The 23,173-nt window shown below is 51.9% G+C and overlaps 1 protein-coding gene across 1 annotated transcript; it reads left to right on the forward strand.

Annotated features, from left to right (window-relative positions):
* Positions 1-11,179: 11,179 nt before the first annotated feature.
* LOC100899753 (uncharacterized) lies at positions 11,180-12,679 on the forward strand. The gene is made up of 2 exons (XM_029111336.1): positions 11,180-11,285; positions 11,454-12,679. The coding sequence occupies exons 1-2, from the start codon at positions 11,180-11,182 to the stop codon at positions 12,677-12,679; spliced, it is 1,332 nt and encodes a 443-aa protein (XP_028967169.1).
* Positions 12,680-23,173: the final 10,494 nt, after the last annotated feature.

Raw genomic sequence — 23,173 nt, forward strand, 5'->3', positions numbered from 1 at the left:
TTCCATTGGGAGAGGGTTAATCTTCGGCTTCTCATCTGTCTTTCAATCTCAAGCTGCATTGATCCAGATCCGCGTTCCGTGGTCCCGTGCAATGCCCAGTTATTCTATACCGCTCGCTCATGTTGAGATTCCGCTGCAGCGTCCGTCTGCAGATGGGAAAAAAGCGTATTTGAGTGCAGCCGTGATAATCTGTTCGCGATCTGAATGACGATATCTGTATGGTGATGAGATGCAAATATTGAGCTTTGATTACAACGCATGCCATCAAAAGACCCTGTTGGAGGATATCGGTGCTCGTTTTCGTCATCGGGAAGCTTTTGAGAATTCACGCTCACTCGCTTCTCGCTTGCTCCTCCGTTCTGCTTGATTCCCTGCTACCAACAACCAGCCAGCCGGCCTGTCTGTGTGCAACTAGGCGGCGCCGGCTTGTTAGATAGCGCTTGCCTCGTCCCTTCCGATTGCGATTAGCTGTTGACTTTCACTTGTCTTTGGAGCGACCATGCGTTCCTTCTTTCACGGGCCCTCCAGTTCGAGTCCTGCTTTTCCGAACGCCTGCCTGTCAGATTGTCAAGGTCATGGAGATTTTGTTTTCGATTTTCAGCTATCAATAGCCTTGACGGATGCCCTGATCTTCGAAGTCACAGATGTCGATATGGTGATCTGTTGAGCCGGCAAGATGGCGTCAAGCGCGAGTGGTCACGGGAAACTCTCGCGAAGAGCGACGAAAAACGTACACTGCTGTTCCGTGCAAAGTCTCGGTATATTATCCGGATGACTTCGCAGGAAGCCTGAAAAGTAAATCAGCTATGGAGCTGTGTTTGGGACCATTCGGTTCGCAGCGGGGGGCAGGCCTCGTTCATCGTGCAAGCAACTCCACCTAGTGAAAGGGAAGCACGCTGTAAAGAACCTAGAGAAAAACGCACAACGCGCTGAAACTCACGGCGGGACATGATCCAGCTAGACGAGTCCACGAGCGACGCTGTCTATTCGAGTTACGCAAATTCACCGAAGCAGCCGTCGCCAAAAGCATTGTCCGGACGCCTCATTATTGTGGCTTCTATCGGGTCGGCGTTTATGCCTGTGAGCCTTGCAGCCGCTCCAAAAAAGTCTCGGAGTTCCCCAGATCTTCTGATGAGGTTCGCGATCGTGGTTCCGAGCACTCCCATCAGATATTCGCCGGAAAAATTCAAATCGCGGATCACCCCGCGGCAGATCATTCGGAACCGTCGATTTGTCTCTGTCGTCACATGTCGGACTTCATAACGATTAATCGTTCCCTTTTGCTCCGTGCTTATCCGTGGTGTTATATGTATGTACATGCTTCCCGACTCTATCCGCGACCGCCGATGGATGGAGGGCGGACGGGTGGCGTTTCTGTTTTTGACGCGTCGTCTCGACTTCTCGTGGATTTGCTCCCTATGCAAGGGCATGAGAACAAAGCCATCGGCCTATTTCCGCTAACCACTTTACTGACGCAAGAGCACGAGGCTACGAAATAAGGCACCTATACCCTCAGCGAAGGGATGGATTTCCCACAAGCCTTTCCCCGTCACGAATACGTTGAATGAACCTACCTGTCGTTTGCATTCAATTATTTTGAAGTTTCTCATTTCTTGCTCTCGGTCATTTTACTCCGTTGTCGCTCGATGCGATAGATTGTTCGGTTGCGGGCCCCGCAGGGTCGGAGAACATACCCTGAACGAGCGAGAACTTTCCCATTCGAGAGCGGAGGATCCGTTTTGCATTTTCTCGTGAGAGTGAATTATTTAGTGGACTCCCATCAGAGGGTGGAGCGTATCTATCTCTTATACACGACTGATACGTTTCAAGACGGTCGTGTGGCTTCCGACGGTGATATATTTCTGCACAGGCATTGCCGAAGCTCGGGAGAGGAAGGAGACTCGGCAAGAGCCCCGAGGGGGAACGGGAGAAGTTTTCCCTCTACGATGAAGGTGAGGGATAATTTCGGAATTATTCAGAAAACTCGTTGGATTGTACCGAGGCCAACTCCAACCTCAACCCGACGACGAGGAAAAGCGAATATGTCGAGAGACGCTCCATTTTCGGCTCAACAGCTCCGGCTCGAGTGTCGTGGATCGGAGTGAACGATGGGAAAAAAGCGGAGCTCCTCTCCTCGTCCGTCAACTCTCGTGTTGCCGTGTCACAGAGCCGATCGTGATTGGCAGTCATTGACTCATACTAGGCGCATGTTCTTTTAAGAGTCCCAATGATCTGTCTTGTTCTTCATGGAGCTATTTCGTTCGACTGATCAAGTCTTTCACTAATTCTAAAAAGTGAGGTACTCCCCATACATCACTTTATTGCCGCTCGCGTGACCTAATCCAGGCGTCGCACGTGTACGCCGAACCACTATAAGACGAGTAGTACGGAGCCCGGACGGCATCAGATATCGAGATATGACTCCTGTTTGGATCCTGGTCGGAGGATCTGTTTTTCCTTCCGAAGTTTCCCGGCTAGTTGTAGATTTCCTCTCGACTCCCGGCTGTTCTTGTAAGGCTAAAAAAATGTGGTCTATCTTATCTAGACATAGGGGACAGTAGGCGCTCTGTTGTTCGTCGTCGGTTCCTCAGCTCGATTGATCACTCATGTCACGGTCGGACCTTGGCATTCTATTATCGTCCGGGGTCCGTTATTGCCTCGAGACCTTTCGCATCGAAACTCAATTTCATCTCGACGGACCAAAATAATACATCTGACTTCACAGGCGAGACCAACAGCGGCACTGGGGATAAATATCGTGTTTTCGGAATGGTTCGCTTAACAAGGGCGCCGAGAGGTGAATGATTGGAAAGTGAGAGCGTTTTCTCGCTCCCACTCGAGCCCCGATTCGCATAGAATAGACCTTTCAGCGCGAGGGCCGCAATCGAGATAATTCCCGGATAGCTGTTCCTCATTGTCAGGATTCACTCGATACAAATCAAATCTGACGAAATCCGACGCCGCTGGGTCGCTTGCCGCGTGAGACACGATCAGAATCAGACGAGCTTTTGCGCCTCGGAATCCGGTCGAGGCGCATGCTCTTCCGGAATCCGATGAAGACTCTGGGATACGATCCTGGCCGGGGCGGAGACGTTGGAGAATCCCTCATCGCTTTCTCGGTGTCCGTATTGTCAGTTCCGTGACATGAGTTTTCTAGGAATGATTGTAGATATGAGCTCTCCGTTGCGGAGAGCTGCAGATGGCGAGAGCTTGGATTGCCTCGAGTTTTACGAGAGTACTCTGGTTCTCTCGCCCACTACTCGTCGAACGCTTCGATCCGTCACTTCGCCTCTTCAATAATTATTAGGCACCGCCTCACTGATGCCTCGATTCGCCACACTCTCGGGTCTCATTCCCGGGAGGAATCGCTAAGGTTGATGAAGAAGGCGAGGCGAAAAACTCACTCAGCACCACACGCGACTGCTGCGAAGTTTCGAGCTCGCGGAATTCCACATCGAAATGACATAACCAAGGGGACACTACGCTGCATTTTACGTGAGATCGCGGGTTCGGAAAGCTCGACGGGCGGCGCTGACATCTTCAATACATTCCCGATACGGCAGGAGGAGGAATCGTGGGGCACAGCGACTAGTCACTGATGATGGTTCCCTCCTCCTTCCGTCACAAGTCACAATACGGAGGTTCCCTGGAGACTTTCGGGGCGATAACGAATCGCTGATTACATCTCGAGGCGATGCGGTTCAAGCATCGCCACTCCGAGCCTAACACGTCGTAAGAGCTGGTAGATTTGGGAAGGACAGCTCCATTTACCACCTACTTATAGGAGAGCTCTCGCTTTCCACGGATTGAGGGCTCATTATAGATTCCACCGGAGTTCCCGTCGATCGACTATCGAATTCAATTTGGTTGATGCGGAGTTCGCTTCCCATCGAGAGCCTCGCCCCCCACATTCCGTGAATGTTCCCCCTTTCAGACGGGTGCGCTAAACCACGCTGAACTACGCTGACTTCACCGAATTAGGCCTCTGGTCGCGAGAAGTTGTTGCTCCGGATACGGATCGACTTGGATATCGATCCGAGACCTTGCGGCTATTTGAAGCGAAAGAGTCGATGCTCCCGAGATCGTGATCGCTTATCAAACTACGTGCAACCCGGATAATTCAACTTTTTGTGTGACATATGCTCTTGGATCTTGATACTTGATGCTTGCGAGGACGCCAGCTGCTCATTCTTTGTGCGAGGCCGAATCCGAATTTCCGAATCTCGATCACCTCCATTCGCTTGTGACCGGTGACCACTGGTCTCGTTCCGAAGGAAAGTCAGATCCAGACAGTGCGCCCTGTCTCCCGCACAGATGCCTTGCTAAACTTAAGAACTGACAAGAAAACGGAGCACAGGGCTCCTTCTTCTCTGCTCTGCTGATCTGCAGGCGGCTGCTTGACTTGTTCACTTCAGATCCAGAGTTGGCCAACCAGGCGCTGGCCTCCAAACGTCTTCCTCATGAGCTTTGCATAGGTAAGGCCCGTACGTCCCAGGAGAGTCCACTGCTACGATTGCTTGTAAAGACGATAAACATGCATACTCGGCCTCAGGCTAAGAAGACATTATGTTGACGCAAACCTGGCCGCATCATTGTCGGCCCTCCGACAGATCGGCCGTCTGGTCTCTTCGACGACTTCGCGTCTGGGTTGGGTAGAGCGAGACGCCGCCGGCTTCAAGACAAGTCGGTGAGGGCATCCGCAGGTTCCCGCCGAGAGGCGAACAATCCTAATGAGGAGGGCGGCCGAACGGCGAGAATATCATTAGTAAAGATAAGAAGGTCTCGTCTATTTTGGCGCCGGCTGCTCTTGCACAAACCTGCATGAAGTTCACCCGTCGTCGATCCAGCACCCCACGGCTTCGGAAAGTTGCTCGAAAAGCGTGAACAAGGAGCCGAGGTGACCGTTGGCTTGTGTTCCATTATTCTCCGAGCTCGACGATGAATAATCAGTCGACACAAGCAGCATCGAGGACTAGCGAGCGTGCAGCACAAGGAACCAACTTATTTCCGTGCAGCAATGTTTAATGTTCCATTGTACTAGCGCACAGAGGCTGGCCATGGCGGCTGGCTCTGAATATCATTAGTTGGCGGCGGGGCCAACACACGGAATTCCCCGATCGAGGGACAATGTTCCTTGAATATTGCTCGTTCCTCTGTCAGTCGAGATGACGAGGTCTCGGGGTTATTGAAGTTTGAGATTACTCCCTCATATTTTGTACATGTGTGCCTCTCGGACTTCTTGGATCCACTCGCGGAATTTTCCACAACGGTACCCCGCGTTGATCGGACGTTGCTCGGGGCTCGGGGTGATCGTCTTTGAGTTCGGTTCCCCCACAGAATTCTAGCTCTGGGGAGGGTCGAAAGCAGTCAGGGTGGGACAGTTTGTGGCCGTCGAGTGGTCAAGATTGGAGAGCTCTTATGAGCTCAAGGGGTGTGGAGCAAACTCGCTAGAAGCCGTTCTTCTTCACCCGATCAACGGTCCGCCATGAATTCCCGCGCTAGTGGGGCATTCAAATCACGTGTTTCAAACAACTCTCCGCTGTCTCGCGGCAGCACGGGGTCCCATGCCTTATCGATCAAAGTTGAGACTTTTTCAGTGAAGCTAGATCCATCGCTGGAAGAACGTTGATGCAGAGAATTCTCGAATGGGAGTTGCAATCGAATCGTATCCAGAGGAACATGCCTGAAAACTCATGCGGATGGAAGTATACCGTCTCCATGAGGTCACCTCAGCTCGTCAGAGGGGCGCATCTCAGACTGGAGTACGGAAGGGAATGCATCAACTATTCATTGTGGCCTCGACGAGGCTAAGAGCCCTGCCGTTCGGAGATAAGGCTCCTCGGAGTAGGTAGATAACACGGTGGCGTGAATGAATTTTTTGCTATTTTCGAGAAACCTATAAATAGTCGAGCGCTGCACGCTGCCACTAAGCTTCTTTCTGGGAAGATTTCTCATTCGGGACGATGGAGCGGCGCTCGAGCATCCAAAATCAGTCAGAATCAGTCAGAGAGAAGCGAACAGGAACTCATCCACATAGGGTTCCGAGTCGTGCGCTTGCTCGACTTGAGGGCGGGCCCCCTAGTGGGCATTACGGCTTTGATAGGCGCTTCTCTTCGAGCGTGTTTTTTTTTCTCGATCGATACGGAGACTTCGCTATCATTTTCGCTGACACCGTTCGACCGTATGTTTGTGTATGCTCGCTTCCATGAGGGAGGAATTGATGTGAGCAGCAGCAGCCGCCGCGTGAGAGTTCCAGCCATGTCGAATAAGTAACAGGTAGTGGAAGCGGCGAATTGCATGCAGTAGGAGCTCGTCTGTAGTCATTGCCTCACAGAACAACCTAATGTTCCGTGAGTACACCGCTGGTGTGTGCCAGAGCCCATTTGAATGGCAGAGATCCCTCGTAGCTTTTAGTGGCCACTAAGGGTGCTCCCCTCCGGAAGTGGTTCAGCGGCGAATGGAAGTGACAAGACCTTCGCCGAACCTTCCTCTCCCCATCGCTATGCTTCTCGGCGGTCAGCGAGCGTAGGTATCGACTCCGTCTGAAGCTTCCCCGATCATCCGCTCACGACCACAAGGACCAAGCTAATAGAGGTGGAAACTCAGCTCAGCATTCAAGAACGCTCAGCGAAAGCGCTTCTGTTACTCGTAGGGAGCGCGACAAGGGTCCGGGGTCAGCCGCTGCGGCCCAAGAAGATGAGCTTCCCTTCTTCGCCTTGAGAATAATTTCCATCGGAAATAAGAACACGGTACTTATTGGAAACGTCAAGCCGCAGTCAAGCAAGAACGGGATGAGCTCTATATTGATCCGAGTGACCTTGAGGAACACTCGTTCCAGAGCTGAACTCGTTCCACCCATTATTCCCGCTCTATCGATCGAGTACAGCGAAAGAAGGAAACCCAAAGAAACGGATAATTCTCATCAACCATCGGCATATGTGCTCAAAACCGACCGACCAGGAGAATTTCCTTCCTCCGCAGATTCGTCAAACTCACGAAAAAGACGAGAATCATCGGAGATGAGGAGAAACACTTCTCGAAACGAGAGAACGGGGAGCTCTTCTGTACTTATCCTCTGTTTGGATCAAATGAATTTCAACATGAATATCCCCATATGGTTCTAGCAGGAACGGATCGAGCTCAGTGGACTTAGATAGCGATCGGCACCCGTTGTTTCCCTCGCAAGGTATTGGCCTCCTGCGGCGTCACGCGGGATCTTCTCCCTCTTCCGCCGCGCGAGCTCGCTACGAGCCGCCGATGAAAGCTCTGGGGATAGTGGAAATTAATACAGACGAAGTGCGTGACGACAACGGCAACGTGAGACGGCTCTCAAGGCCGTAGCACCAGCTGACGGAGTACCATGCAATCGGCGTAAGGATCGGCACCGGGAGCTGCAGCACATATGGCTCGGGCACGAACTACGGATGCGCTGCTGACAACACTCAGTCAGAGTTGCGGCTCGGACAATGCTCCTGCCGACCTACCTATCTGGGATCCCGAGAGTGAAATTTCGGCAGGACACCCCCGTCGAAACTACCTATTGCACCGCTAATCATGGATTGAGCATGGATCGAGGAGCTGCCGGACGACGACCGACTTTGTTCTCCACGATATCTGCGGAGCCCGTACAGGCAGAAAAATGACGAATTCTCTCTCCGATTTCCGCTTGAAATCATGTGGTCTTTCAGCTGTCCCAGGCTCCGGTTCCCGGCGAGACAATCCTCGGATTCCATCGGATGATTCGCTGGAAAACGAAAAGGATAGAACCCGAGCTGTGAGACGGAGGATTCACGTTTCGTACCGTCAGACTCTACTTTGTCGACCGACAGCGGATCCCCGTAGCTACAAATGGGAATTGTGTCAGCCAGCGCAGGATTTCGCGTTCTCCCCTGCGGCGACGACTTCATAAAACTGTGACTGCGTCCCACGACCAAAAACTGCGTGAAAGTGAAGCCGACGACTCCTTGTCAATCTCTCTACTATTCGCTCATAAGCTCCCCTGCTCTCCGGGCCGCCGACGGAGAACAGAGTTGTCGACTCATCAAGCGCGCTCACAAGCACCGAGTCGGATACCAGGGGTCAAGAATAAAAACAAGCGAAATTCCCTGGGGTGATTAATCTCCCGCTACCGACAACGAGTCTCTGAGTGGTCTGAGTGCGATTCCCACTGGCATCACCAATCGGACGTCTTAAGGAGATTCTATCTCCCTTAACATTCGGAAGCTTCCGATAGTCCGAGCTGGGCTGTGTGAACCAGAACTCAGGATTCGACTGGACACAACAGGCCGGCTACAATTCGAAGCCCAATTTGTCACGCGTCGGCTCCCCTGAGACCGAACTCAATATTCCCGTGCTTGAATTGAATCCCAGCGCTCCGAATAATCGCGCCGACTCCATGCGGAATCGGAACAATAGCCCGCACCTCCCCATTCTTTCCTGGCTCCTCGCTGATTCTGGAGAATATGTCTTGAGTCCGAGCGGACCGTCGGAGGGAATCTCGGAGAAACGAGCGTTCGGAAACGTAGTAGCGGTGCTCGTGGAAAAACGTTCAGCCTCCGCGCAATGGAGCGCTGAATGGCGCGGTTCCATCCCGAATTTTCGCACTCAAGCACGTAAGCCGATTATTATCGACAAGAGTATTCCTTCTAAACTGTGAAAAGCTTCGTCCCCGAACTGGTCGAATCAACAATGCCGCGAGACAGAGGAATTCATCGAACGTCCTTCGGGGCGCGTGAGATTCGGTCGGCGCTACTCGGCAGAGATCGTCCACTACACCCGTCGGTATACCTATGGACTACAGCCAAGGACGAAAATGAACAATGCCGACACAACAGTTGGCAATAGCAAACCAATCAACAAACGAGCAAGCCGTCAGAGGGCCAGGCAAGCGGTGAAACGTCACCGGAAACCGACTCTGACCCGTATCGCCGTAAGTAGGTTATTTATTGACCTCCCTCAGGTTGATGGTCACCCTGAGTCCGGCGACGCGAGATGCTCCGCAGACTTCGCCGAGTGCCAGATGGGCGAGCTCTTGCATCTTGTCCGAAAGGCTCGGTGACTGGATGAGGTGAATATTCTCGTGGAGTCATGGGGCTCCGCTAGAAATCCTCCAGTTCCCGCGACGGTGCCTCGCCGGGGCAGCCTGCTAGCCAGGTAGTTGCCCCACTAAGCTGCGAGCTAAGCGAATCCTTAGTTCGATATAGAGCCGAGGGACGGGCGAAGGAAACGATCGGGAGACGGCTGGACGTCGGGCTCGTCGGTCGGCGGGTACCGGAGCGAGGAAGCTGGGCCGGGGTAAGCCTGCCTGACTGACTGAATGGACAGCAATAACTCTGGCATTCTCCTATCCCTAAACGTGATGCAAAGCCGGTCGGGGAAGCTCTACGTTTGAAATAAACTACAGCAAGTGCTTAAGCTTTAATCAGGATAGAGTGTTTATTGCCAATGACCTCCACGTCGGCTCCTTGCGAAGATTCAGCCCGAGGAAACTGGACTGGAGGAGAGGACAGCAGCCACACCGAGTGAGACGGGACCAAGAGAGAGCTAAACCGCCGGTCTTCGTGCCATATAATCGAGAGGGACACGCGACTCGCGTTCGGTTACGTTACCGGCTGGTGGCTAATTATGATTCGCGAGGACCTCGACCGGACCCCTCTTGATACCTTCTACAAGCTCATTCTCCTCGCCTCTCCCGTTCACGTAATGACGATCTCCGTCTGGCATGTTTCATCGTCTGTCGTCAAGCTCCGCCGTGACCTTTACGCACTGGTGGAGACCCGCACTGGGCACCTCGGGGCGGACCGTACGATCTCTAGACGTTTCTGACGCAAAACTCGTGCATCCAGCACTCCTGAGTGAGATGAGAGAATCGCAGTGATTTCTGCGCAGTCAAATTGACCGCGTGGAGAGTCTGACTTGCAACGAGCGACGGCGAGCTGCGGTGCTCCAGCAAATGTGTTTTGACTTTCGGCTACTTCTGCTCTGAGGGACCTGCATCGCAAGCTCTATTTGGAACGAGCACAGGCGTCGGCATCCTTGTGCTATTTGGGAAACGCGCCGGAAGCGCTCCAAAGGAATAGCCGCGGAGGATAATCAGGATTTTCGTCGTTATCCTTGCAGTCTATGTGCTTTTAGATGCCGGGAATAAAAGTTTTCTATACAACCACCGCTTCTGTAGGTTCGTCTACTGGACTCACTGTCGCTCAAATCCCACGTAGGAACCAACCCGGATTCTGAGGAGAGCAAACTTATCCGAACCTCACGATTCTCTCCGCAGAATGAATAGGAAGCTGACGAGAAATCTCCGTCATCAAGGAAGCAGCGACCGTGAAGCAATCGTGGATCCGGTTCCTGCTATTTGTGTCTCGGAAGCAAAGGTCAAAAACCAAGCAGAGCGCCAGGCAGCACCTCTCGACATCGTATTTTTTTCGATTGAGCTCAAGCGTCCAGAGCCGACCGGCTTCTCCTGTCACATACTACCTACTATATTAGTGGTTGGGAAGGCGGCGGCGGCTCTCCTTAATCAGTGGATGGTCTTATTTCGGCTTACCAGCGAGCCTATTTCTCAGAGGTTTCTAATATATTAGCTTTCGCTGCAATGATAGACCTTTGTCTTGATCGGACATCTGGCCAAAACCCGCGGGAGACGGGTGGGCGATTCTTCAATCTATTTCACGACTCACATGCTGCGGGCTGTCCCAGAGCACTCCAGTGGAAGTCGGTTGCGATGTCCCGACGAAATTCACCGCTCCTTGTCGCAACGTGTCTCGAGTCAAGATGAAAAATCAAAAATTAATTCTCATGAATTCCTCCTCAGTTAGAATTAGTTCCCATTGCCGTGACTCTCGCTTTCGATCATCAACCCATGCGAGTCAGCTCGCGAAACTTCTGCAGCACAACGGCTTGTCGGAGTGAAGCTCGCCGGACAGATTGCCGCCTCGTCGGACGCCCAGTTTCGGAAACAATCCCGGCTGACAAATTGATTGCGGGAAAAATTGCTTCCGCGTTGTTCGGTCTGTAGCCGATCCACTTCTGATGTCTGTTCTCATCAGAGGGAACAGCTGCGACCGTCTGCAAAATGTCGCTGTCCGAGAGACACTCTGTTTTTCCGCAGAATTTTTGGCTGTCCATCCGCTGAATTTCTCCCTCTCTCCCTTTCCAGGTGAGCGGCCCAGAGGTAATGTCATCAGGGGATGGGGCGCTACTCTCCACTCCGATAACGGACTCGTTTCACTTGCTCATCCTCGACAGACACGTCGCGGCTACAGCTGCGAACAACTACATAGGTGAGTTTCTCTCGGCCCGTCTCCTTTTCCGACAACTCCCGCTGCATTCATGCTTCGTCACGCCGACGTTGCCAGCTATCTCCGGGTGGCTCCGAATCGGGGTGCCGGCTACGGGAATCTTACGGCGCGGCGCGAAGTTCTGATTGCACGCGTTCTTCCCTATTGCAGTTAACGTCTCAGTCGCACAGAAGCACAACACCATACCACCTCCGGGCACAGCGTTGAACCATGCATACGGAGTCGCCTACCCCAGGACCCCCACGACATATAACGTCCCGTATCAAAGTGCGTATCCGCAGAACGCCCTCTCGAACCTGGTCCTGTACGGCATATTGTCGGTTCTTGGGACGACGTGTAATATCTTCGAGATCTCCACCCTAATCGTTCAGGAGTGCCTCCGACGGAGAGGCAACTTACTATTGGCCAATCAAGCTCTTGCAAATTTGATAATCACGGCCGGCTCGTTCCCCATAACGTGCGTAGCGATTCTGGCCATAGCACAAGATGAAAAATACGTCTGCCATGCGCAGTGGTTTTGCGCGCTAATGTCTTTTTTCGTGAACATCTTCAACTTCTTGTGCATTGCGTTAGAGAACTACGTTCGTTCGTGCCGGCCCGAGGAGATGGTCGAAGAGGGCGCCGAGTTGGGCGATCGACGGGTGTTGCCCATCGTAGCGACGCGTCCCGGTGAATTCCGCGGCGTATACCGAACCCTATGTGCCTCACCTGTCGTAGTTTTACTGACGTTTCTGTCGTGGGGACTCGCGGCTGCGTGGTGTCTAGTTAGTTTTTATGTAACGCAGGGCCTGGACATGTGCAACAACGATCTTCGGCACAGCGAAATGCTACTGACGTTGGCGGCCCCGATAGCCTTCAGCATTGTGGTTTTCGCCAAGGCCGTCAACGAACACCGCGACTTTACAATACATCTCGAGCTTCGAAACTGTTCGGCGACTCGCGAGCAAATCCTGCAGCGGCGCTTGTTGCGCACGAATTTCACTGCCTTCCTACTATTCGTCTTGTGCTGGCTGCCGTTCCTCTTATGCGTCATCCTCAAGCCGAGCCTGGAAAAGTCTGCCATTCGTGACAATTTGTTTTTCGCTGCCCAGAGTTATTCAGTCGTGTGCCCTCTTGTTTACGGAACGACCCACGACGCGTTCCGTCAAGGTTTCGTGTACCTCATCCACTACTTCTGTTGCAAATCTCATCCCGAAATCCCGAAGCCACCCGTGGCTCCCGACGATCGACAACGAACCACCGTCCGGGTGGGAATGCGCATGGTGGAGACCAGGAGGGCACCCACCAGGGGCACCAAAATGTCCACGATGGGACTACTAAGCTTCGCAGGTGGATCCGAAGTGAATAGAATGCGATACGAAGAAGATTTCCTATAGCGGCTTCAGATCGAGACTTGCCTAATCAACAAATTACCGCCTTGAGCCCCGGGGGGGACCGGCTATAGCGAGAAGAAGTTTATCTGAACTACGAGACTTCCCATGCCTTTACAGAAGATGAAGAAGTTTGCACACAAGACGGAGTTTGTAGCTTACATCGGAAACCGCTTGGGCTCGAAAAGAATTCGAATCCTAATCCCGTGCCTCTCACCCCTCTCTCTTCATAAGTCTCCGAGGGGAACAAGCAACAAATGAAAGACTATCGGAGGAGCGACAAGGGCCGCAATCAACAGGTTCCCTGTCGGTCGATAGAAGGAGCGCGCTCGCACCCCGATCTATCTGGTGCAGCAGAGCAGAGCAAGAGTTCAGAGTACGGACCGCCGTCCAGTCAGTTTTGGAGCAACGGCATCGATACTCGGAAGGAAGAACGAACGAGGCAACGTGGAACAGCGGACGATGAGAAAGCTCAGTACAAAGTAGGCCAAACAGCTTCCTCGACTTCAGAATTATTGCATCAGGCAACGCGTACAAACTCGGAACCAGAGAACTTAGTCAGTCGGAGCAAAGAGACAGCCGTCGCGCGCTCACAGAACGTCGAATGGAGCGCCGCTGAATCGAATGCTGTAGAATCATGAGCGATCCCAGCTGATGGCACCGGCTCCCTGCGACATATTACGATTATCTTCTAGTCATTTCCTTTTTCGACACGGCTTGATGGGATCGCTGCCTCACGACGCGTGATAACGTGAACAGGAGAACACCGAAGAGGAAACAGCCAGGAACGGCGACCAGCAGCAAAAACTATAGAGCGAATATCTAATTGGTTGATGATGCAGACGCGAGTCGTTTAATCGCCGTCTGATCATCCTCATCATCGCCTAGACAAGCGAGTGCTGCTCGCTCGTACAGAAGACCAAAAAAATGCGACGCAGCGACCGAATAAGGTCGGTCGGGGATTACGACAAGATGAGAGGGCGACAAATTCCTCTGATTACCCTGTTGGCGGGAGGGCGAGGCATTTTTTCTACTGTATCCGGTTTACTCGCACTTCGCGACAACAGTTTGTGTTCATGAGATTTTGACAGCGGACGCCCAACTATGCGGACAGGAGCAAGTACAGAGAAGTTATCTTGAGGAGGAGAAGGAATGATGGACAGCGAATTATTCACTGGATAATCCCCTAATGCTCCGCAGCGCGAGTCGAACTCACGGGTGCTGGAAGTGATTTCTATTCTGCTGGAGACGGGGAGTTTTAGATAGAGTTCCATCGAGCGTGGGAGTGCAACGCTGAATACAATCCGGAACTGTAGGAGCGATGAAGGAGCGCGGACATCGTTGTGTTTTCCCCTTATTTCGAGTGCCCGTCATTCTCCCAAAGGAGACATTTATCATCGAGAATCGAAATCGGGGGAGGGTTGTCGTGGAACGAAGACGTTCACGATGTGGCGGACCCGCACCCTCGAATCGCAGCTTGGCCCGGAGCTCCCCGCCAAGCGATTCCATATAGTGCCTCGAAAATAGCGTTCATACCGGTACATTCATATTGTATCCATGAAGTCTTATACATATATACAAACCTAGCGACGAGCTTGCCTGCATGATTGGATGAATGCATAGATGAATGTATGGATGAGTTAAGAAGATGAAAACGGTGAGGTAAGGTGAGCTGCAGCGACGCCTCGCCGTCGATACATCATTCTAGGAGTGATTTGAGGAGAGAAAAAAATCGTATGAATACCGTGAGCCATGACCTGAGTTCGTCACGTAACATAGGAACGCGGAAAATCTGCATCGATTCACGCACGTGTACGCAAGCATTCAGATTATTATGTAGTCGGAAGTATTTCTAGAGAAACTCGGACCTCCTCTGACCGTGTACGTTTGTACGTTGTCGGAGCCAATGCGCGCTAAACGACTTGATCGAAGGCTTCCTGCTGGGCTGGATACTCTTACTAGCTAGCATAGTAGCCTGCCATTGTAACACACTTAAGACGTTATTATTTATTACTGATGATGATATATAATTGCAACATCGGCTATTCTTGAAATACAAGCAGACTGTGTGCATGCTTCGATGTTTATGCATGCATGCCACAGCTGATGGGCAACTCCGTCAGTGAGTAGGGTTGGAAAATAATGTAACTACAGACGAGGCCGCAAATTTTCCTAGAAGCGTCTTTCGCATGTCAGGTTCGTCGTTCGTCGCGACCGAGCATCTGAATGATCTGAATGCAAGATACCCACTTATACCTGCCGGGGAAGTTTTGCTCGGAGCAAGCGTTCCTCTTCCCCACTCCAGGCATTCCCCCAGCAATGGATCACAGATGATCATTGCGCTTCAATTGGACCTCGATCACAACAAGCGCCTTTCATGATGAGCAATCTCTGGTATCACAGATCATATCGCTCCGCTGAGGATGAATTTATCATCGATGGGTAGTTCCCCATCGACGTGAGCCTGAGTGACTGAAGTATGGGTAATGGGCCGATCAATGGACCAATGATGTGAATCCCAATGAAAGCACCAGTTCATGGGGACGTCGAGCCTGGACTCCGGGTCTGCTCTATTTACAAGATCGAGGCCCTCTCGGTGAAGGGATACAAGCAGTCGAAATGAGAAATCAGGACCAGCTTTCCTGAAGATGAGTCACTCATGGACTCTGATATAATTTTGAGGTGCTGAGTGAAGAGGAGCGGGCTACTCTGAGCCTCGTTTTCGGACCAATTTGCTATGATGAACAGTCTTATAACCCTCTCAACCCAATCCTGCACGCGCTCGGCTGAGAGGTGAGGAGCGACCTTTGGGCCTTTCGGAGCGGAGCATCATTATCATGTATTTCGCCCATCTTCCGGGTATTCGGAGATTTCTTGACGTGATGCGTCGGACTTTCAAGGAACTTACCGACCTGAATTGTCTCGATTCAGAGTACCAAGTCTAAATTCGATTATCATTCGCCTAGTCCGACCCAATCTGAAAATTCTACCACGTGATTCCCCGAACTCCATCCCGAAATAGTCGATGAAACCTGTGGAATCGCTGACTCCTGCCTCAAGATGAGTCTGATGTTTCTCTCGCGGTTTCGGCATTCGATTCTTGTTTGTATACACATTCGATATTTCTTCCCTTGGCAATCCTGGCAGCCTGGACTCGCCCACAATCATCGTTCCACGTCAGAATCACGCATGACTGAGCTGTCGACACCCTGCGAAGGGAGGTTCGAGTGAGTTATGATTCATAACTCATTGATCAGATCAATAAAACTCATTGATCAGTTCTTCGCAAAGCCACCACACAGCCCGTGCATGTTGGCTGCATCCAAAGATCGACTCTGCTCGGCTCCGTTTCTTCACCTGAGTGCCTGCTTGCCTGCTTACCGGTGTGCCCGCAACGGATGTCCCCGTAAGAATGTCCATACCCAATCTCCACAAATCAAGTAGGAACTCTTTCGTTCGCATCATCTCGTAGAAAACAGAAATTGTCGAGCCTCAGTTCTGTTTCGCTACGAAGTATCCTCGCGAGGAAGAAGAGGGAATCACCGCCTCACTCGGTTTCGCTGACCTCGGATTGGGTAGACACGGGGAAGAATCATTCGTTTCCGAAAAGAAGATGCGACGCTCCGCACGGGAAAATCTTCACTCGCTCCGATGAGATCGTTTATTATTTGAAGACAAATATATGTAGAAGCTCGCATCGCAGTCCGGGCATTTCTTATGCTAGACGTCGTCAAGGCGAGTGCAAACGAATCCCTTTCCTCTATCTCTTCGAACCACTAGCAGGGAAGCGACCGACGACTGAATGATAAAAGAATCCTAACAACCCAACAAACTTAACTTGGAAGCGGCTAGATTTTCTTGTGGAAAGGATTTATAGGACTTCGTACTGCAATGATTATGCGAGAGTTATTACTAAGATGATGAGGTCGATGCGGTACTGACATTGTTGCTATTGCTATAATCAAGTCCCAAGACAATGATTATTGTCAATATTGAACCGGACGGTGAAAACGACGTTGACGATAGAGTTGTATCCTGACTGAGGATGAATAATAAAGCGTAATACATGAGCACCACTATTTGTAGTTAAAGAAACGGAGTCACTCATCATTCTACGACGGAACGCATATATCATTCATTCGATCATTCATATGTTTCCTGTAATTACCGAAGGCATTCAAATGGCAAGGTCAAGAAGTAGCTGCTGTTCCCACTCTCGAAAGTATTCTCGTTTCACTGCGGCTCGCCGCCGGAACTTCACGAAGACCTGACCACGAAGATCTTCTCTAGACTGTGCCTCATTGCGTTGATCACCCTCTCGCGAATCCCCTTCCCTCTCTCAAATGCTCCTCCGAATTCGCGAGGTCAGAGACTCAGTCCCAGGGACTGCTCAAGTGTCCAAAGGGAGTGCGTGTCCTTATATTATGCGTCGTTCAATTTCGACGGTTGCTGCGTTCTCGCTATTTGCTGCACAAACACCCGGACTCGATGTGGCTCGTATATTACAAAGACTCCCCTCAGTTCTCCGTCGGAATAAAGAAATTGTGGAGAGGATGGGATGGAAGTGTGTCGACGGGGGCGCATCTACTACGTATACCACGGAAAGAGAGTCGTGCTAGCTCTGGTACGCGGGATTCTCCAACCGAAGTCTTCAGAACTTACTATTGGACTGTAATGATCATGTGCAAGAGAAGGCCGAACTGGATATCCAAAATTTTTGGAAGGGGCCATCTTGAGTGGGTTGGTTTTCGTCCATAGGATAGTCAGATGGGGGAGGATTCGAGGCCCGCGTTTTCCATCGGAGAAAGAGACGCCCTGAATTGGAATGCTGTTCGGCCGATGAATTCATAGCGTACAGCTTTCTTGTCATCTTGGAACATTTCAGAATGTCTCAGAGTGAGGCAAGCCACAATTGTGTTTCGAAGAACACATAAGACGGACCAACGCCGGGATATTCTTGGTCAGACCGTTGAATTCGCACGAAGGCTTTGCCGCGTGGGTGCTTCGCACGCAGGAGGCCTCGAATAGAGGAATTCCTCCAAGTCTCTAACCTAAGTGTTCCTCTGAAATTCAATATGGCCCGAGGGAATTTTCGTCAGTTCCATATCTTTCACTGCATTTTATTCGGCCGCTTGCCTCTAATGGATTGGGAAAGATCTCCCCAATCACTGAAAAATGTTTCGAATCCTCGATCATCGGTTGAGCTTTGATGTCAAGCGGCCCTACACTCACCTTGCGAATTCCGAAGACGACCATGTCCGCTCCGACGATGCATTCCATTAACTCCGAATCTAGGAAACGAGGAGAATCCGGATATTTCGGGCGATGTTTTTAGTGTCGGCCTGCTCAAGCTTCGGAAGATGAATGTATCTGCACGCCGCGCCGCTCGCCGAATTCATAGTAGGTTCCGTCGATCGGAGTTTTCAGGCTGTGCGCGGCTGTTGTACTGAATAGAGAAGCCCAAGTTAGCATCAACTGTGTCCGGCATTGATTTATTGATTCGGTGCTTGACTTCGGTTGACAGCGGCGGATTCACGAGGCACGATAGAGTTTCATCTTGCAGAACGTTGAGCAAGCTGTATAGGGGAGAAATTGTTCGCGACTCGAATCGCATCAGCTCCGTTGAATACGGAGTACAACTGCTACTCCATAAGCTCCGCTCACTCAGTGCCCTGATGATATGCATGTGACGAAACGCTCTCGCCTATTTATAGAGAAGACCCTTGCAGCGACACAGCAGACTCGCAGGTCAGCGGGTCTGCTATCGGAAGCCAGACAGAGAGGGTCCACCCACTCACCGATGCGTACGGAGTTGTGGTCATAGAACTGGAATCCAGTGGATTTGCTCCTTGGCGGAGGCTCTGCCAGGCTCGTTCGGCGAAGGAAGCGGGAGAGGTGACCCGCGAAAGGGCTGTGAACTCGACGATGGACTCGAGGCGTCCCGTTGAAGGAGGACCGACAGCATGACGAGCCAAAGGGTCCAGGGCCCGGGGTCATTTCATAACGCACTTACGGCGCGCAGCAACCAGAGCGGTCCGCCGGTAATTGCTTTCTCGATCCCCCTCATGCACGAACACCGGAATCGGACCTGTTCCGCGCTAGCTATCCAGTCGGAGCGACGACGCCGACGGTGGGAGTGGGAAGTGAAACTTCAATCGACTGACTGACCAACCGACTCAAAAGTGGTTCTCGATCGTGCAGTCAGCGATATGATTCTGCCCATGAGTTTGCGGGCTCGTGATTTTCGCACCCGGCGATCTTATCTCGGACGAAGGAGAGAGTCGATCAGAGGAGCAGACGCCAGATCTACGTGGATCCAGAGCGGGCGCGGCACCGGGAGGCAGGAAACGAACGATCGATCAATTATCAGCGTATTCTGTCCTATGAGGAGAACGATTGCTCCGACGGCCACGAGACATGATTGAAAAGGAGATAGTTTCTTCTCTGTGGCGATAGCAAGATAGTCCATCAGGACTAGATTCACTTCTTGGTTCTCCCGGGACACAGTCACGCCGACGCCTCGTCGAGATCCTCGCGTATGCAAGGTTCGCCGTGGAAGGCTGGAGAGCCCGGGACTTGTCATCGAGAGAATTACAAAGGAGCAGGGATTGCTACCCCTCTCCGGTGTTTCGGACGGGAACGACGATTCCGGGACGCTCGAGGAAGCGCGAAATCCACAATCAGGATCTAAGGGCAACATTCGGTCTCAGTACGATCTTCCTCTGGCCAGCTGGGAGCAGAGGGATTCGTTCATGATAGAGGGATCGCCACAACTTCAAACGGCTCGGCCACAGAGCTCGGAGACTCGATCGGTGTCATCAACCTTCGTTTCGACATCAACACTTTCTGAAATCCCCCACGCTATTCACAGGCATTCCTCTGCTCGGCACCGCGGGCCGAGTGGGGGATCCGAAACTGAGCGCGAGTTGTCCGCGCGGGAGGAGTCTCGAGCACACACCTCGAATCTGGAACAGGAAGGAGTAATTTTGAAGGAGCTCCGTTACTTTACTCAACGCGACCGAGCTTGCGGGGTTTCCCGATCGTACTACACTCGTCATTCCTGGTTTCCCTCCGCCGACGCACGAAGGAGTAGATCCCCCCAGCAGATGCGGAATGCGGAGTGCTTGTCGCAACTCATCCTGCATCGGAACTTCTTGGGCGCTCTCCTGCTAAGATCTCCTTGAAACTGGTACTCCTTCCCATTTCCTTGGGAGAATACTCCGAAATCCGTATCATGAGGCTGCCCCGTTCGCGAACTTCGATCCAGAGCAACAGTCTTTGGATAAAAGCACAAGCTCAGCGAGATGAATCGCTTGATCATCTTTCCTCGTGAGTCTCGAGTTGGTCGGAGCCCTTCATCTCAAATAAGTCGGAGCATTTCGGAAACATTTGGAGAGGAAGAAAACATTCCGCGCCCCCGTCCAGTCAGACCTGAGCGCACAATTCCCGTTCGATCCGTCAAAATGGACATCGAATAAAATGCTCGAGCGCTCGAGACTCATCTCAGGGTTACACTTCGGAGAACCCGATGGAAGAAGACGGGTTTTCGTCGCAGCCATTGAGCCCAGGAGAAAGCGAAAGGGGGACCCTAATGCCGAAAAGATCGTATTTCAAAACCGCTCGAAATGAGATGCTATCGACGATAATCTCCTTCGCTCGAAACTGACTCTGAGGGACGGAATCCTGCCGTTCTACTCGCTCGGGAATGCGAGCGCCAAGGATACCCCACATATGTACCATGGATGCGGCTTGCAGGCTCGCGATCGCGAAATGTCCGAGAGAGAGTCGGCCGAGCGAGGAGTGCTTGCACGATTTAAAGGAGCTAGATGGACGCTCGATTGTTTCCGAGATTATCTCTTCGATTCAGGACGAAAAATGTAGATCAGTGCGAGGCCTCTCGTGCTTTGTACGATCCGGCCGGAAAAGCGGGTACGTCAACCCGATTCCCGATGCCCGATCTGGGTCGGAATGGGTGTCAGGCCGGCAATCGTCAGGAATTCTCATATGACTCCGAAGGTGCTGACGCCGACATCTACAAGCATTTTTCAGGAGCATTCCATTTGGTTTTGAGGGGAGATTTCTCTCGTTGCGCTGCCAGAGGAATCAATCGTTTGATTTCGCAAGCGATTCTCCCTGCGAAGACGGTTCCCAAGTTCACGAACACGCCTCGAATTTAGAGAGAACTATTCGGAATCCCAGCTTTCCATTTATTCATTTCAGAGCTTAGAGAATTCTCTTCTGCAAGAATCCTTCCATGCAGCCTGTCCCTCATCGTACAAATGTTCGCTGGAATTTCACTCGTGCCGTCGAGGTCCGGCTGAAAGTCTATTCCGGTCGACGTGCATCTTATAGTGCTTCTATCGATCGGAATTCGTTCGATTTCGCGGATGCGTCTCTGTCTGCAAGCATCGACGTACGTCCGTGGACATTCAGATGCAGCGTGTTGATAATCTTCCACCATCGATCGGAATTTCTAGGCAATCACCCGGTTCTGGAATGCTCAGTGCTCCCGATCTTCGCATACGATGTCGAGAAACTTGCAGGGGCGCTCTATATAACTCGTTTCATTCCAGGCTACATCGATGTGGTCAGCATAACTTCCTCGTCTGTCAGCTCGCGGTATTATTCTTAGCTTCATCGCTATTTGTTTTGGAAAGTGGGGGCTCGTGGAGAGAGCGGAACGCGTGGTTTTTCGGGGGTTGTAAACACAGCCCTCTTTTGTAAACACTCGCTAACGCTGAGGGAGATTCATAGAGCGCCTCCCGCAGCATTTTGCGTGGAGTGACAGCGGAGATTCGAGAGAAGCCTGCGCGAGGGAAATGCTGTCGGTTCCATGTTCAGCGCTCTAATTGATTTCTCCGAATTTCTGCTCATCTCGGACCGCACGTACCTCTTTTCGTGCGCCCGTTGGACGAATGAGCAGATTCGATATCATGCTAACCTGAGGTGGGCGAGCATACGAGGACGGCCTTCGCTCGAGACAATTTCCCGCTTCCCCGCCCTATAAAACACTGTTTATCACAGCGAGGCAGCCAGGAGTTGCAGTCGGAGATCTGGAGTGGCGCACATACAGGCTCGCAACGAATATGTTTGATTTTAGAGCCTGCGAACTCGGATGCAACAGCTTCCAGGCATCTGCTCTCTTGCCAGAGAGTTTTCGTCTTCTTCTATAAAGCGATAATTTGATATTCATGGGGAATCCATTATTCTTCCTCATTGCTCCGCAGCGTGAGCTCCGGAGTCCAGATGCGAGACGCGAGTTCGGCACGAGCGTATACCCAGCCTGTAATAAAAACTTGGACCTGAGCGCCGTCAGTCTCGAACGACTAATCCACGCTGTACGGCTGCTCTTGTATGATGGCTTCAATCTCGGGCCTCCGATCCGGAGCGAGAAGCTTAGTTTGAGGAGCGTTGTGTAGACGCAGCGAAACTGCCACGATTCCGCATTAGCCGAGTTTTTCCTCTCTGGAGGGCTCTCCCACCATAGCCTTCTCCCCTCCGAACTGGCCATACGGATTCTCGCCTACGTCGCGGACTCACAGCCATCGTGCTAGGGAGTATCGACCGGAGAACGCCCTCGCGGTCGACGTGCGGCGTCGTCACGCATTCCGTTAGATTTTTTTTTCGTCTCGGCGACGAACTTGGCGATCGACCACAGACCGCGGTTCTTGTAAACCATGAATCTGTCGGTGAATGTCCATTCAGCGGAAAAAAAATCGATGATCTCTCTCACCTCCGATGGCGGGAAACACAAGTGGCTGGGAACGCCGAGCTCATCTCTGGAAATTCGTGAGTGTCTCTCCGAATCCTTTCGTGACTCAAAGACCTCCAAGCAAGCCCCTGCAGATGGAGATGACTCGATTCGACGGGACTCGAGAAAAACGTATCAGTTCCCCTGAGAGACGTAGGAAGCCAGAGAAAAGAGATCTTCCATTGCAAAATGAGCTCCCCGAGCGGGGGACTCGATGTAGCACGATTCCTGCGACAGTGTTCACCTGTTGTTTAATGACCGCGATGATTTCTTCCGGCCGGCGCGAACGTCATAATAAGGGTCGCGTTCTTGCCCGGACAGGTCCACATTCATATGCAATATGCGCGCAGATTAGTATGTTTGCGATGAGATGCAGGAGCCGACAGCAACTCGAGCGCCATGGGGGAAGCGGTTGGATGTAAGCACAGCCTTCTTTTTCGACTTGGCATCTAGGTAGCAATCCGACATCTCGAGTCTGACGACCGAGCATCCCACTCCGTCGGAGAGAGAGAGAGCTTCTCGGATGGAAGGTATGACGCGGGGAACGCTGTTTGATGTCTTCCGGGAGCTAATGTGACCGACCCAGATGTGTGCTTGCGCTGTGTCAGCCAAATTATTCTTTTGAAATATCGTCCTCACACTATTTTCCTCAGGAGCGCGAAAACTGATCTCATTTAAATCGTCTTAGCCGAGTAGAGACCGACGCAAGGAAGTGTGCAAACTTATTTCGACCTCCGATTCTGTCACAT

The sequence above is a fragment of the Galendromus occidentalis genome, unplaced genomic scaffold (genome assembly GCF_000255335.2).
Source record: "Galendromus occidentalis unplaced genomic scaffold, Mocc_1.1 scf7180000077434, whole genome shotgun sequence".
Taxonomy (NCBI): domain Eukaryota; kingdom Metazoa; phylum Arthropoda; class Arachnida; order Mesostigmata; family Phytoseiidae; genus Galendromus; species Galendromus occidentalis.

What these genes read in the sequence shown, in the direction of transcription:
- LOC100899753 (XM_029111336.1), top strand. Translation starts at nt 11,180, where the DNA reads ATGTCATCAGGGGATGGGGCGCTACTCTCCACTCCGATAACGGACTCG. An exon ending in AGCTGCGAACAACTACATAG is followed by an intron (nt 11,286 to 11,453) that starts GTGAGTTTCTCT and finishes TCCCTATTGCAG; the next exon opens with TTAACGTCTCAGTCGCACAG.